The sequence below is a fragment of the Phascolarctos cinereus genome, unplaced genomic scaffold (genome assembly GCF_003287225.1).
Source record: "Phascolarctos cinereus isolate Bilbo 61053 unplaced genomic scaffold, phaCin_HiC Scaffold_4;HRSCAF=312, whole genome shotgun sequence".
Taxonomy (NCBI): Eukaryota; Metazoa; Chordata; class Mammalia; order Diprotodontia; family Phascolarctidae; genus Phascolarctos; species Phascolarctos cinereus.
The window spans coordinates 593,952,440-593,967,994 of record NW_027555847.1 but is presented as its reverse complement, the minus strand read 5'-3'; the positions used below and the strand labels follow the sequence as shown (position 1 = coordinate 593,967,994).

General features: G+C 37.6%; 1 protein-coding gene across 3 annotated transcripts in view; it reads left to right on the top strand.

Annotated features, from left to right (window-relative positions):
- YWHAZ (tyrosine 3-monooxygenase/tryptophan 5-monooxygenase activation protein zeta) overlaps window positions 1-9,762 on the top strand; it is a 39,772-nt gene extending 30,010 nt beyond the window's left edge. For all 3 annotated transcript variants that reach the window (XM_020969456.2, XM_078153688.1, XM_020969458.2), the window contains exons 3-6: window positions 4,809-4,932; window positions 6,819-6,982; window positions 7,058-7,153; window positions 9,623-9,762. In XM_020969456.2, coding sequence (XP_020825115.1) covers window positions 4,809-4,932; window positions 6,819-6,982; window positions 7,058-7,153; window positions 9,623-9,682 — 444 coding nt within the window. In that variant the 3' untranslated portion in view covers window positions 9,683-9,762. The remainder of the gene's footprint in view (window positions 1-4,808; window positions 4,933-6,818; window positions 6,983-7,057; window positions 7,154-9,622) is intronic.
- Window positions 9,763-15,555: the final 5,793 nt, after the last annotated feature.

Genomic DNA, 15,555 nt, shown 5'->3' with positions numbered 1-15,555 from the left:
AACTGTCATTTTATGTCCCCAAACTTAGCACATGCCTTGCATCCAGTGGTGCTAAATGCTTACTCGGTACATTAAAGTACTATTTTAAAATGTATATAATCCAAATTCCACAATGAAGATCTAGTTATCTTTAAAATAGGGGGAAAAAATATCCATTTTTATTTTTAGAATGCTTTTCTAATTTGAATATTTTAAAAACATAATCTCTATCTCCAAGTTAGCCTCATAGTGAATTACATATACATTTTATTTCAGTGCTTAACTGTTAACATGCTGCTTTCCAAAAGTGGTACAGAGAGACAGTGTTAGGTTATACCAAAGCCCAGTTTTAAGGCATTTAGTGTAGCCATTTGACCTCAAATAACTAGCCACGTTGGTAAGTCTGTTTGCTCATTTTAACGAGGGTGTTTTGACATGGAACCATATATTTTCCTAAGCCAGCTCAATCTGCTTGTACTTCAGGTCTCTGGAGGTGAGAAAAGTGGCTTTTTCATTTGACTCTTGACCACATCAGAGTAATTGCAACCAAGCGCCAGGACTTTAGGGCTAGCTTCTGAAAAATAGAGCAGAATATTGTAAGTGAAGTACAATTAACCCCACCATTAAGGAAAGGCCCCCCATTCATTATCCCTTCAGGTGGTTTTTCTCAATGTTACTGCTATGGCATCCCCCCCCCAACACTCACCCATTTAATTTGGTTTGCCTGATACTCTGCCCTCAAACCTATTATTTAACATAGTGTTATGGAATTTTAAAAAAAAGTTTGCACATTTTTAGATATAAAGAGGTATAAATGCTGAAAATGGAACACAGTTGACTAGAAGCCAGATATCTGGGGCATAGTCTAGCTCTAATCTGCTGGTGGCCTTAATCAGGTCATTTTAACCATTCTGGGACTCAGTTTCCTCTTTGTAAAATAAAGGATGGAACTGGCTGATCTATAAAGTTCCTTCTAATTTTTATCATCACCTCTGTTCTTGTAACTCATGGCTCAGAAGGACAATTTGGGGTTCAATCTTGAAAGCTTCTCAAGAATAACTTAATGATTTAGGTTCTAGAAACATCTCTAATTTGGTTTCTAATTCTGTGTTAGGGAGCCTTAATTCTATAAGCATGCAGCTAATAATTAGCATTTACATATGTAGGAAAGATTTATTTAAGGGGACTGTCTGATTAATTAGCAATGGAGTTGTTATAAAGCCCCCTTTCCGATGATGATGATGATGATGATGGCTTTTTCCTTCTTCCCTTCCCTTTAGAGACTTTTCTCTCTCTCTCTCTCTCTTCTCTCTCTCTCTCTCTCTCTCTCTCTCTCTCTCTCTCTCTCTCTCTCTCTTTGTCTCTCTCTCTTTCTCTCTCTCTTTTGGTGAGGCAGTTGGGTTTCAGTGACTTGCCCCAGGGTCACTCAGTAAGTGTCAGGTGTCTATTCTGAGGCCACATTTGAACTTAGGTCCTCCTGACTCCCGGGCCATAGTGCTCTATGCACTATGCCACCTACCTGCCCCCTTTAGATTCTTAATAAGTGCTTCTTTACTCTTGTCCTGTAACTCTTTTGTATTTTTGCATAGCATTTTGCCAAATTGTAACTCCCACAGGTCCCAGCTTAGTTCTGGAACTTGTTTGGTGTTCTTAATATCAGGCTCACTTCCTTCCAGCTACCTATGCATGCTTCCTTAATCAAGAATACCTTTCTCCATTTATAACTTAGAGCAACTAGGTGGCACAGTGGATAGAGTATCCAGCCTGGAGTAATCTTTCTGAGCTCAAATGTGTCCTCAGACACTAGTGTGACCTTGGACAAATCACTTAGCTCTGTTTGCCCCTCAGTTTCCTCATCTGTAAAATGAGCTGTGGAAGGAAATGACAAACCACTCCAGTATCTTTGCCAAGAAAACCCCAAATGTGGTCACAGAGTTAGACATGACTGGAAAAACAACAGCCCCAAATACCTGCTTAGAACTTTTTTTAATATATGTATGTATGTACTCTAGAGCCTTTTCTTCTGTCCTACTGTTTAAGGAAAGGAGCTTCCTGAATTCCCAAATTCTTTGTGTATGAATCCTCTCTGCACATGGCCTATTAGAGCAGTGCTGTAGCAGTTAACTTCTGATGTGAGAATAGCTATAATAACAGTCCAATATTCTCTCCTCCTCCCTTGTGACTCCCTCCAACTGGATTCTGACATGTCAGCTGAGCTCTTGATAAAATTTCATTGAGAGATCATTCAAAATAATATAGAAGCAGTATAAAGTATACTCTGACTTAGAAATAAACTAAACTCTGACTTTGTGGTGATAAGCAAATACAAAAAAGTATGCAAAATCAGTAATGGAGAATAAACTTCTGTTTTCTGTTTTGAAAAATGTGTTCTAAGAACTCCTTTACTGGATCTCTACCAAGGCCTTTCCAGCTCAAAAACATATTTGTGTAATTCTTTGCGTCAACATTGCTCAATATATATATATATATATATACACACACACACACATCTTTGTTTTGGAAAGGATCAAAATCTGCCTTTCTGAATGTGTTGTATTGTTATGAAAATTAAGCTTCCAATTTATGTCTAATGCAAGGAAGGGCTTATTCTATTAGTAAGAGTCTTTTGTATATTTTATTCCCTTATAGTTTTTGAATCATTTTGCAAAAGTAATATTCTCAAACATTTTTATATTCCTTTCTGGTTTTAGGACTAATCTGGATCCTTTGAACAATAACTATATATTTTATTTACTGGTTCTGGTGGGGGGGTGGCGGATTGTTGTTTTACTTGGTACTCTCACAATTATATATTTTGAATCCCTCCATCCTCAGTTTAAGGGAAGGATTGATAGATTGGTTTTATCTTTTGAAGAAGCAAATGGCAAAAGCCAGAAGTGGCGATTGGCCAACGAGGATGGGTATGCAAAATAAAGTTAATTACTTTTTCTTCTTCCTTTTTCCCCATTTCCATTTGGGACTAGTACTTCACCTATCAGAGAGGTGGAAATAAATGTTAAATATAGTGAAAAGGGAATTTGTGTAGGCTTATTCCTTGGCTTTTGTGCATTTCTTTATCTCAGGCTTTAAGTTCTAGATGACCCATTTGGAATCTGTTTTTTGTAAAAGTGGGCTAATCTCATTTCAAAGGAAGCTGGAAATAGGTCTTAGGGCCGAGATGTAAATAAATAAAAAGTACAGGACAGCATAATGTTAATTTGTGATTTTCTGAGTCTAAATGCTGTCCATGGGGATCCCTTTCTATTAGAGTTTGATACCACCTATCTAAAGTATGGATTCTTTAAAGGTGTTCTCAACCTTTGCCTTTTCTATATTTGCCTCTTGGATGATCTTATCAGTGCCAGAGGCTTCTAACAATTATTTTACTGTCTCTTTGCAAACGGTTCCCAAATTTGTTTCAAACCCTGATTTCATTTCCAGATGCTAGTTGGATATCACCTGGATATCTTTCCACAACCTTCAAAATACAGTGTGTCTTAAAGCCATATTCATTTCTTCCATCCCATTTCTTTCACATTACTTTGCTGTTTCTGTCATTGAATCACTGGTTAAGACTCTTTAAACTCCAGTATTTTTTCATTCCTTTTGAAGACAAGTGTTCCCCCTACTCTAGGTTATTTCTGGTTTGTTTGTTTGTTTTTTCCCTTTTCCTTTTTTCTGGTTACTTCAAGCCATTACTAATTCTCATCTGGGATATTACAGTAGCCTTTTAACTAATTTCTTTCTCCTCTTCCAGTCTATTGTGCATAAAACCACAAAAGTATTCTTTAAAAAATATTCAGTCATTGCCTCCTTAAAAGCTATAATAGCTTCTGTTGCCCATAAAATACATAAGGTTTTTTTATCCTCATTCAAAACTGACCTTTACCTATCTTTTCCTCCTACCACTGTCCTACTACGTATATTCTATATATCAGACGAATCAGATTAATTCTCCACCCTCTGAACAAACTTTAGGTTTCTCTTGTGCCTATTGAAAACCCTGCCTATCCTTAAAGGCCCAACTCAAATGTCATCTTTTCCGTGAAGCTCTCCAGATTCCTTTCTTTGATTCCCAGCTACAGGTAGTTCAGTTTTCTCCTTCTGAGCTCTTAGACCCCTGGTAGCAAATCTTTTGACTAGGAATCAGATAAGTTCATCTGGGGTTCTCCTTCATTGGTACTTTATCTAGCTTTTGGTAAGTCTCTTGACAATTCAGTGAGTCTTATCATTTGGCTCAATCTCTTCATTTTACAGATGTCTGGCACTATTGTCAAAATTCTTGTGTGTTTCTTCTGTCTTCTAGAGTTTCTAAGCTGCTTCAGGATAAGGATTAGGTTTTATTAGTTTTTGCCTTGTATCTAATGGGCTCTTAGTAAATGTTTATTGATCTAAAACATTGTCATCTTCAAGTTTGATTATGCAATAGATAAAGATAACTTAAGGACTTTGAAAGGATCTCTTTATTAAGTCTAAAAGGAGAAAATGCTAAAATTTTAGTATTTGTTCAGGCTTATATGTTTTGGTAACTATTGGTAAACCTTTCTGAAGTATGTGTAAGCTTTGCAGTTTTAAAATAATTAGTGCATCTCTGATCTCATTGGTACTTTTTTCAACCCTTTGAACAAAACAAATAACATATATTAAAATGTGTCCCTTATTAAGTAACAAAGCATATATATTAGCTTTAGTGTCAAGTTTGTATTTAATGTTGTACTAACAATTGAAAACTATACTTTATCTTTCATTTGAATTCTAGGTAGTTTTTTTTTTAAATTTTCTAAACCTTTATGCTTACTAGGATTTTCCCCCCTCTTTTTTTTTTTAAGTCTCTATTGGAAAAGTTCTTGATTCCTAATGCTTCACAAGCAGAAAGCAAAGTTTTCTATTTGAAAATGAAAGGAGACTACTACCGTTATTTGGCTGAGGTTGCTGCTGGTGATGACAAGAAAGGTATGTCAGTGTTAAAATTATACTAATGAGTAACATTTGCTTTTGCACTTGGACAAATACCTTTGAGGAGAATGCAATTTCACTTTGTCTCACTAAATTTTTTAATGTGAAAGACTATGAAGTGATTCCCCCCCCCCCCGCCTCAAACAATCCCCATCCTCATTGTTTTTTTATACTTGTTTTTATTTTATTTAGAACATAATAGGGGAAACTTTCTCACTCAAATTTGTGTGAGCCCTGAGAATATGTTTTAAGTTAGACTTTTAGTTTTCAGTTCTGGCTTATGTATGCTTCAGTGGGAAGTTGGAACTACATATAGGCATACATATCTATACATCTCTAATAACTGTCAGGAGTGCCTGTGGAAGATTGTACTGAGATTGGGTTGCCTGGAGAAATTTGATAGCTTTGTATGCCAGTTTCATGATCACATGGTTATGCAGGTTTTAGATGAAGGATGATACTCTCACACTTTCTCAGTCACCAGTGAAGTGAAGCAGGGATGTGTCCTTGATCCCCTGCTCTTCAGCATGATGTTTTCTGCAGTGGAGGACAAAAATGGCATAAAGATCAGCTTCCACGCTGATGATAAACTATTTACCTTGAAAAGGCTGTGGGCCAAAACCAAAGTATAGAGGGCTTTTGTTCACAGATGATTGTGAGGTACAACAGCGTGTATGGATTAATTCTCTCCCACCTGTGCTAATTTTGGCCTGACAATCAACATTGAGAAAACAAAAGTTTTCCCACCAGCTAGCACTGTACCATTCATATGTGGAGACATTGGTCACAGTAAATGGAGAAATGTTAGATGCTGTGGATAAGGTCACTTAACCTTGGCGGTATATTCTCCAGGGCTGTCCACATAGATGATGAGGTTGATGCATGTGTTGCCAGAGCTAGCTCAGTGTTTGGAAGGCTCCAAAAGAAAGTTATGGGAGAGAAGAGGTATCACTGCCTGAATATTTTCAGATCTGTCATGCTGACTACACTGTTGTATGCCTATGAAGTCTGGACAGTCTCTCAGGCCATGCCAGAAAACTGAACTGATTCTACTTGAATTGTCTCAGGAGATCCTGCAGATTACCTGACAAGATAAGGTACTAGACACTGAGGTCTTTCTAGAGCTGAACTGACAAGCATTCAAACTCTACTGTACAGAGTACAGCTCTGATGGGCTGGCCATGTAGTTCAAATGCCAAACGTGTTTGCCTAAAGACTATTTTATGGAGGACTCACACAAAGAGCACTCACATGAAGGTCGGAGGAAGCAGTACAAGGACACTCATAAGGTCTCTCTGAAGATTATCCATTGTGTATCAATTATGAGACATGAGACTCACTAGCACAGGACTGCCCAGCATGGTGTGCCTACACTGTGCTCCATGAGCAATGCAGAAGCATAGAGGAAATGTGAACCGTGCAAATCCAGAACCAGTTGCACTCTAAATATTCTAACAAAACACTTGTGTCTTCCGAACTCTTGTTCTCTGATCAATCACAGCCAAGCATGCCTTACCCTGACTCCCAGCATATGTGATGTCATTAGGCCTCTTCAAAAAAACGAAGGACAAGTAACAGAATTTTAGAATGACAGTCACAAAATGTCCGTGTGGTAGTGCTCTACAATTATCAAAAGCTGACCACTATGCTGAAAATCAGTGTTAGCCTTTGTCTCCACCTTCCTAATTGCAGTGTGTACAGTTTAGAGTCAGAGTTACCATCTTAAATTAGTCACTTTGAATATGTGATAATAGGCAAGGATTTCTTTTGTTTTTAATAAATTTGTATTATGCCAGTTACTTAATTATCTTTAAATTTGCTATTTTTTTTTGCATGGTAAAATAATTGTATCAGTTTACAAGTGTGACTTTTTCATTCCTCAGGAATAGTGGATCAATCACAACAAGCATATCAAGAAGCTTTTGAAATCAGCAAAAAGGAGATGCAACCAACGCATCCTATAAGATTGGGTCTGGCCTTGAACTTCTCTGTGTTCTATTATGAGATCCTGAACTCTCCAGAGAAAGCCTGCTCCCTTGCAAAGACAGTAAGTTTGGTTTTCTGTTTGAACACTTAGCAACTTAGTTAGAACTTGAGAATTAATTTTTTTTTCCTGTTACAGGCTTTTGATGAAGCCATTGCTGAACTTGATACATTAAGTGAAGAATCATACAAAGACAGCACACTAATAATGCAATTACTGAGAGACAACTTGACAGTAAGTACTGTCTTATTAACCAGAGTGGTGTAATGCTTGATAAAGTGAAGAAGAATCACTTTTGGATTGGTTACTTTAAAAATGAAAGCAATTAGCTTGATAATTCACTTTGCTTTATACTAATATGATTCATCTGAAATAGCTATTGTCCTGAAACAGTTTCTGAATTGATTAGGATTTTGTAATAGCAAATTTTACAAGCAAGACTAATTTTAAGTTCATAGTTCAGTTATCTATTTAGGATTGTACAAAAATTTTACGTATATTTTACGTTTTAAAACCATCTTGGAGGGGAATGCTTTTGATCAATAGCTAAAGAGGTACACATAAGTAGCAGCATTTATGGATGACAAAGGAGGTCATAACTGACTTCATTGTGTGTGGAAGGGAATATGAACTTCAACAATTTGTAATGAATGTACTCCTTGGGCTATAAGTAAATCAGATGAATTTATCACAGTAAGATTTTTTTTTTAATTAATTTACTGGTTAGAGCAGAACACTAACTTTTAGTGATCTGTAGCATGGAGGAGTTAACCTTTTTTCATAGCTCTTTTTCATGAGGGTAAAACTTTGGTAAGAGCATACAATCCGATGTATAACAGAGCCATATTGAAACCCAGTATGTGTGTAATAGTGGCACAAAGTTACACACTGTCAAAAAAGCATGGTTAGCCTCAAGAGAGTGACCTCTGAATTTTAAAATTGCTTCGAGACAGGTACTATCCTTCTTCTGCAGCACTTCTTAGTAACCATTTGTATTTGTGGAGCAGATCAAAACATCCATCAGAATATAATTGTGCATATGATAAAACCAAGAAATTTTAACATAGGAATTAAGTCTCCACCCACCCCCACCTCCCATTGCAAAAATATCAAGTGCTCTATTGTATTCGTTTCTATTGGGTATCAAAGCCAGTAAGTTATGATAGGTTCAATACCTGGTTAGGGTAAAACATAATTTCTAGTAGCCTGTTCCTCCAAACAGAGTCTATAAATATACCCTGCATATTTTCTTACCCTCACATTTCCTTAGGCCCTTTTCTCTCCCAACTTTTTCTAGTTCTTTTGCCAGGTTTTGTGTACAAAAGTGTTCTCCCTTTAATCATTAGTAGACTGCATAGCAGACCTCTTTGTGAAGTGATTTTTGCATAACGCAAATTTGCCCCCAGGCATGAGGGTAGAGAAGGGAGGAGACCAGCACAGTTCACGGACATGTGGGAGCAGGGCAGAGAAAGGAGCAGGAGTAGGAATATGTTGGGGCCTGGATAGAACCAAGAGGAAAAAAGCATTGGGGGGGGGGCAGACAAGGACATAGATAGGAGAAAAGGGGCAGCAACATGGGGGGGAGGCAGGAAGGGACCAACAGAAGTTAGATATCTAGGCAGGTGGGCAGAGCAGAAGGTCTCTTCTCTCAGCTATGGAGGTTGCAAGCCAGGTGTCCCCCCCCCCCCCCTTCTGCTTTCATTCGGAGGGGTTTTTTTTGGGGGGGCGCTTGGATTGAAAGGTAGAATGATGAAACCCAACTGTAAGTCTGTGTCTTATATGTTCGTGATAAATATTGGACATTGAACTTAAGGTTACTTTACAAAATCTTAGTTAGTTGAAACTCCAGTCAGAATAATCCCTTCATCTTGAATCTTTTTGTGGTTCTGTATTTGAATGTTAATCAAATCTACTGATCTAAAATTGAATGATAACCTGTATGCAAATCTTTTGGTTCTCTCCTCACCTGACTTATTAATTAGCTTTTCTTTTCCCTCCTCTGTTATAACCTCTATAAGGTGATCTAGAGTTAAATACATCACTCTTATTTTTGGTCTTGTTTATATATTTGGGGGTGGGGGGAGTTTGTTTGAAATCATAGGTAAAGAAGTATTGAGCATAAATTTTAGCCAGAATTTTTTGTTTTGTTTTGCTTTTTTCCCTTAAAACTATGTTTATGTTTTGGTGCTATTTACTTATAAATATGAAATGTCTTGGTCTTTGTACAGACTAGAGCTGAAAATATGGCAGCTTTAGGGGTATCTTCTTTAGCTGTGTATGACAAATAATAGTCTAGTTTAAGGGTGTTGGCATTTCTGGTCTATGTTTTAGTGTATGTTTATGTACACGTGTATGTATTTTCTACTGTGTTCATTACTTTCAGGTTTATGCACTGTTTGTTGAACCTGTATGTTGATGAAGGTGATGATAGAATTTCTAGGAGTTTCATCTCATAACTGCTGATGTCTGAAAATAATTTTTTTGTAGTTAATCCTATTGGGAAGACTGGTGAGGTACTAAACTTGGTTACAACAGTATATACTTTGCCATGCTTGATTGATAGTGATAATTGTTATGCCGTGTTATTCATTACATTTACTTAGATATTAAGTTGAAGAAAACATAAGTTACAAGCAGGTTGTGTTTTTTTTACATTTTCAAATGATAGATACTAAACTTTTTCCTTTTTTTCTTTTTAATCAGTTGTGGACATCGGACACCCAAGGAGATGAAGCTGAAGCAGGAGAAGGAGGGGAGAATTAACCAGCCTTCCAACTTTTGTCTGCCTCATTCAAAAATTTACACAGTAGACCATTTGTCATCCATGCTGTCCCACAAATAGTTTTTGTTTACGATTTATGACAGGTTTATGTTACTTCTATTTGGATTTCTATATTTCCCATGTGGTTTTTATGTTTAATATTAGGGGAGTAGAGCCAGTTAACATTTGGGGAGTTATCTGTTTTCATCTGAGGTGGCCAATATGGGGATATGGAATTTTTATACACGTTTTACATGTTTGGCATAGTACTTTTGGTACATTGTGATTTCACAAGGCCAGTGTTAAAACAGCTTCCATGTCTAAGCAAAGAAAACTGCCTACATATTGGTCTGTCATGGTGGGGGATAAAGGGATAATTGGTTCCAGCCACAGGTGTAGTTATTGTGGTACTTTAGGTTGGAGCACTCATGGCTGTGGTAGAAACAGATGTCCCATAGATATTACATGTCATTCCATGTGTATCTGTGAATACACAGTCTCAATGTACCTTTATGATTGCAGTTGCAAAAGTGTTCCTTAAGACAAAGTTTTAACCCAGTCAATTTACTCTGGAGAAGAGCAGGAATGGTTCACATTCCATTATTTATAAAGTTACCTGCTGTTTGCTTTCATTAATTTTGTAAACTCATTTTATTTGTATTTATTTAAAATGGTTTAGGCAACCTAAGAACAAGTATACAAGCAAAGATGCAGTAAAAATGAATTGCTTGATATTCATAAATTCATGTATATCAAGCAAAGCAGTAAAACAAAAACCCATGTATTTAACTTTTTAAAAGTTTTTTTCTTTTGTGACTTTTTTGATACTTGCCTAACATGCATGTGCTGTAAAAATAGTTAACAGGGAAATAACTTGAGATGATGGCTAGCTTTGTTTAATGTCTTATGAAATTTTCATGAACAATCCAAGCATAATTGTTAAGAACGTGCGTATTAAGTTGATGCAAGTGGAATAAAAGTTTATGAATGGACTTTTCAACTACTTTCTCTACAGCTTTTATGTAAATCAAATCTTTAGTTCTGAAACTTCTCTAAAGGATTGTACATTTTGAAGATTTACTTCCCACTTGGTAGCTATATAATGGGCTTTAAAAAAGTATAAAAATTATCAAATGACAAAAGTTCCATGTGTTCCATATTGTTCCAAACATTACTCCCCTCTCCACCACCCTGATTTTCAGTTACTCTTTTAAAACAAAAAGTGGTGGTCTGAATAAAATCATTATGTTCCACTTAAAATTTTTCGTATGGCATTTTTCTAACTTAAGGAAGCTACAAGTCTCATGGTTTGTGGTGACATTGGTTAACTATCAGGTTTGTGCTTCCAGTGCCCCTCTTTAAAAGAATTTGTTGCTATTCTTATAACCTGCCTTGGATTTTAATCCCATATTCCAATTTGTCAGGTATACCTTTTAGCCTTTTCTCCTTCTGCCTTGTCACCAACCATACTCCTATTCTGGTGGTGGAGGGGGGAGGGAGGGTATTGTGTGGGGAAAGATAGCATGATATTTCTGGCTTCAGTATCTGAGATTCCTTTCTTCCTTTGCTTGCATCCCACAAACTTCTTGCCTCCATTCCTATTTCCTATAGGAAATCTTCCCTTAATTTAGTGAGATAGTGGCTTTTTTTTTAAATCTCACTCTAAACCCTACCCTGAATGGTCTGTTATTGTCTGCCTTAAACTCTTACCTTAACCCAATCCTCTCACCAAGTGATGGTGGGACTAAGTTATACCCAAAGCTCACGCTGCAAAATCTTCCCCTCACTACCCTTGTAGAAAACACCAAACACAAAATACCATTTAAAGAGAGAGGTGTATTTTTTGTTATAGAATGTAAGCTCCTCAAGGGCAGGGACAATGTTTTTCTGTATGTTCTGTTGTGCCTAGTACACTGTAAATGCTCAATAAATATTGATGATGGGAGGCAGTGAGTCTTTATGATAAGCAGAGGTGAGAATCCTGCACTGAAATCTCAACTAATGTTTATTTTATAAGCCTACTGTTCCATTATATCCTTCTTAGGTTAATCTGGGAGGTGATGGCCTAGAACAAAGTGGAGGCTTCAAAGGCTTTTTCTTTGGAGCAGAGATTTCAACTTTGGAATAAATAGATCATCTTCAATCAGCATTCCTTATACTTTACGCTTGGCAATTAACCGTATCTCTTTGAACTTAAAAAAAAGAAGTTTCTTAAAAGACCAAGAGAAAGTATAGCTAGTTTGAAGCTTAGCTTAGCTATTCGGTAAAATCTGAAAATTGTCATGAATTTGGTTCTTTTTTAGTTATTTTTTTCTATACAAGCTCAGTTTAAAACTAACCCCCAAAAAAAAACCTATAAAAGGACTTGATCATTTGATTAATTTATCTGTTAGTATTCAATTAGTATAACTAACTTTTTGCTCTCTAGACTATAAATTTGACAGTGGATATTTAACACCAAGGCTGGATACTATTCAGTTTATTTTTGTCAATTAAATCTCCACAATATTTAGATTTGACTTCCTCTAGTCTTCTAGTGCACGGGTAGGGGACCTGTAACCTCAAAGCCATATCCTTAATTAAAGGATTTGTTCTGTGAACTGTGGATTCAGTCAAAAGGGCTGCCCTTAAGGACCTAGAGAGCCATCTTGGGGCTGCGAGTTTCCTACCTCTGCTCTAGGGTTTGGACTTGGCACAACCTTCATTCAACAGTTGCATGCCCACTAAGTATAAAGCAATATTCCAGGCTTTATAAAAGTAGATATAGTGAAAAACTTTGTTTTAAATAACTGTCCTTGCTCCCTGCGCTTAGCATTAATGAGTACAGATGGCACATACACAGCTAATCATTTCCTTAGATTCAAAACAAAATGCTGTGTCAGATGGAGGTAGAAAATGTTTACAAGTGATTGTTCAGTAAAAGTACCCAAAAGGATTACTTTGGTTAATTTCTATAGAAAGGGAAGGAATTCAGTAGGCCAAGAGTGAGGAGAGGGAATGGTGGACAGTGCATGGGGAAGTTGGATCAAAAACATGAAAGCACAACTTGTGCTGCAGGGATGATGGTTTAAGTGGGTTAGCTAATAAGATTTGTTCCATTGAATATACTGTTAATTAATGTCCCTCAGCTTCTGAGGACGGGAAAGAAGGTGTCTGGATTTTTAATGTGTAGCCTCCCAAAGGGACACACAATAACTTGGATGAATGCTAGTTTTTAAAAATTTAGTTAAGATTGATAAAACAATTAGAGGAAAAAACCTGGAATCCCTTTGGGAAATGTGGGGGGGGAAATTAAACACAGGAATCTTTTTAAAGTTTCTAGAGCGTAAGGAATAAATCTTTCATGTCTTCACATTCAGCACCCCACTCTAGCTGCATCAAGCTTGGGATTGGCTCCTGCCTAGAAGAAATTTCTGGGATATCTCTATTTCTAAATTCAACAACCATTACTAGCAAGGGCTAACATAGCCTGGGTCATAAATCTTTTTTCCCAGACTACAAAGGAAATAACATTCTCCATATACAGGTACTCCTTCCACCTAGTTGATTTTTCACATCGTAAGCTGGAACCTGTTTCTGTAAGATTTGGCTAGTAAGGAGGGAGGAGGTTGAATGAACTGGATTTTTTTTTTTTGGTTAGGCAATGGGGTTAAGTGACTTGCCTGGGGTCACAGTTAGTAAATGTTATGTGTCTGAGGTCGGATTTGAATTCAGGTCCTCCTGACTCCAGGGCTGGTGCTTTAACCACTGCGCCACCTGGCTGCCCCAGATTTTTTTTTTTTTAAAGAGAGGAAAAACTTCCCCCATCACTCTAAATCCCTTGGATGAAGTTGACCTCTCCCTAAAATGATGTGTGTTCAAAGTGTCTTCTTTCTTTGATTAACTCAGCGTGGAGGAGGAGACTTAAATTTTTGCAGTTGTCTGTTGTAGCTGATTCCTACCTTGGGCCTCAGGTCTTTTCTGGAGAAAGAAGCTCAACAGCAAGGCAGAGCCTCAGTGACTGGGCCATGTTCATCCCGGACCCCCTTTTTTTTCTTTTAAGGCGGCAATTGGTGTTAAGTGACTTGCCCAGAGTCACACAGCTAGTGAATGTTATGTGTCTGATGTCAGATTTGAACTCGGGTCCCCCTGACTTCAGGACCAGTGCTGTATCCACTGCACCACCTAGCTGCCTCTGTCCCATTTTTTTGGTGTAGGATGTGATCAACTGGTTATTGAGAGGTAGGAATAATTTGATGTAAGGCCTTCAGAATAGGACACCTGCTCACAAATAGTACATAATAACAGGTTTCTATAGCCTTTACATACGTGATCATATTTTTGGTCCTTATATCCTTGTGAGAGACTAGGTAGATTGTTTCAACTTCACATGAGAAAATTAGACCATAGTAAGATTAAATGATTTGTTTCAAGTTACGCGATGACAGAGGCAGAACTTGAACCTAGGTCTCTTGACTAATGAGTCAGTAAACACGTGCCTAATATGTGTCAGGCACTGTGCTAGTAAGTGCTGTTACAATAATGTGTAATAGAGGAAGAAGAGAGGTACTTCATTTGGAGTTCCATGTGTTTTTCCCTAGTTCTTTGAAAAGCACAATGCAAGTTTTTTCCTCATAGGCCAAAAAAACCCCACCAACACATTGATCTATAAAGGAGTTATATGAATTCTCTGTTGAAATGGGAGAATAAAAAGACAGATGCTGAACTGGAGAACAACCTTCACGTAACCTCGGAAGAGGGGGTGTGATTTAAGTGGAGAGAACACTGAATTTGGAATCAGGAAGACACGAGTATAGATCCACAGCATACATTTTCTAGTTGGGTGATCTCAGGCAAATCATTTCCTCTTCATGCCCTGAGTTCTTCATTTGTACAATGAGAAAGTTGGACTGGGTGGCCACGTGGCCACTTGGTTCATTACACCTTCTATACCAGTCAAACACGGAGAAAACCAGATGTGATGAGCTGTGGCTTTCTGGACAATGTGAACTTTAGCCAAGTTTACTTGGAAGCAGCATAGTGTATAAAGTATACTGTCTGGTGAGTTAGGAGACCTGGGTTCTAGTCTTATTTCCATTACTTTATAGGGTGACCTTGGGCAAGTCATTTAAATTAAATAGAAGGCAACGGAGACTTTCACCAACTGTTTATTTCTAGGTGGATGTCCCACAAACATCTCAAATTCAGGCCCCCCCAAAAAATCAACACCCCTACCAACAACCAAGCTCCGCCCCCCACCACCTTCCTTTTTTTTTAAGGGTACCATCATTTTTATAGTCGCCCAGACTCATAACTTTGAATTACCCTTTGCTCCTCATAGTCACCCAAATCAGTGGGATACAGCTTGATTCTTTCTCAGTATCTCATGTCTGTTACCTTCCTCTCCACTCAGACTTTTATCACCTCTTGCTTAGACTTTTAATGATCTAACTGGTATTCCTCAAATCTGTTTTCCACACATCTGCCAAAATAATATTCCTAAGTTCAGGACTGACCCTGCTCAATAAGTTCCAGCCTATTACTTCTAGGAACAAACATGAACTGTCTTTTAAACCTGACTGCCTCCTACCTATCCAAGCTCATGCGTTACCCCTCATCAAACCCATCCAGTCAAACTGGCCTGCTTGCCATTCCTCACACATACCACTGCATTGGTGTACTTTTGTATAGGCAATACCCCATGCCTGGAATGCATCTTCTCACCTTACCTCTACTTCGTGGAATCTTTTTCCTTTGGAGCCCTGTTTAGATACTTGGTGTATTAAGCTTTTGCTGATAACTCCCAAACACAACCCCCAGCTGCTAGTGCCCCCCCACCCCTAAAATTACATTGTATTCATTTATTTTGTATATACTTAATGTTTGTGCAGGGGCT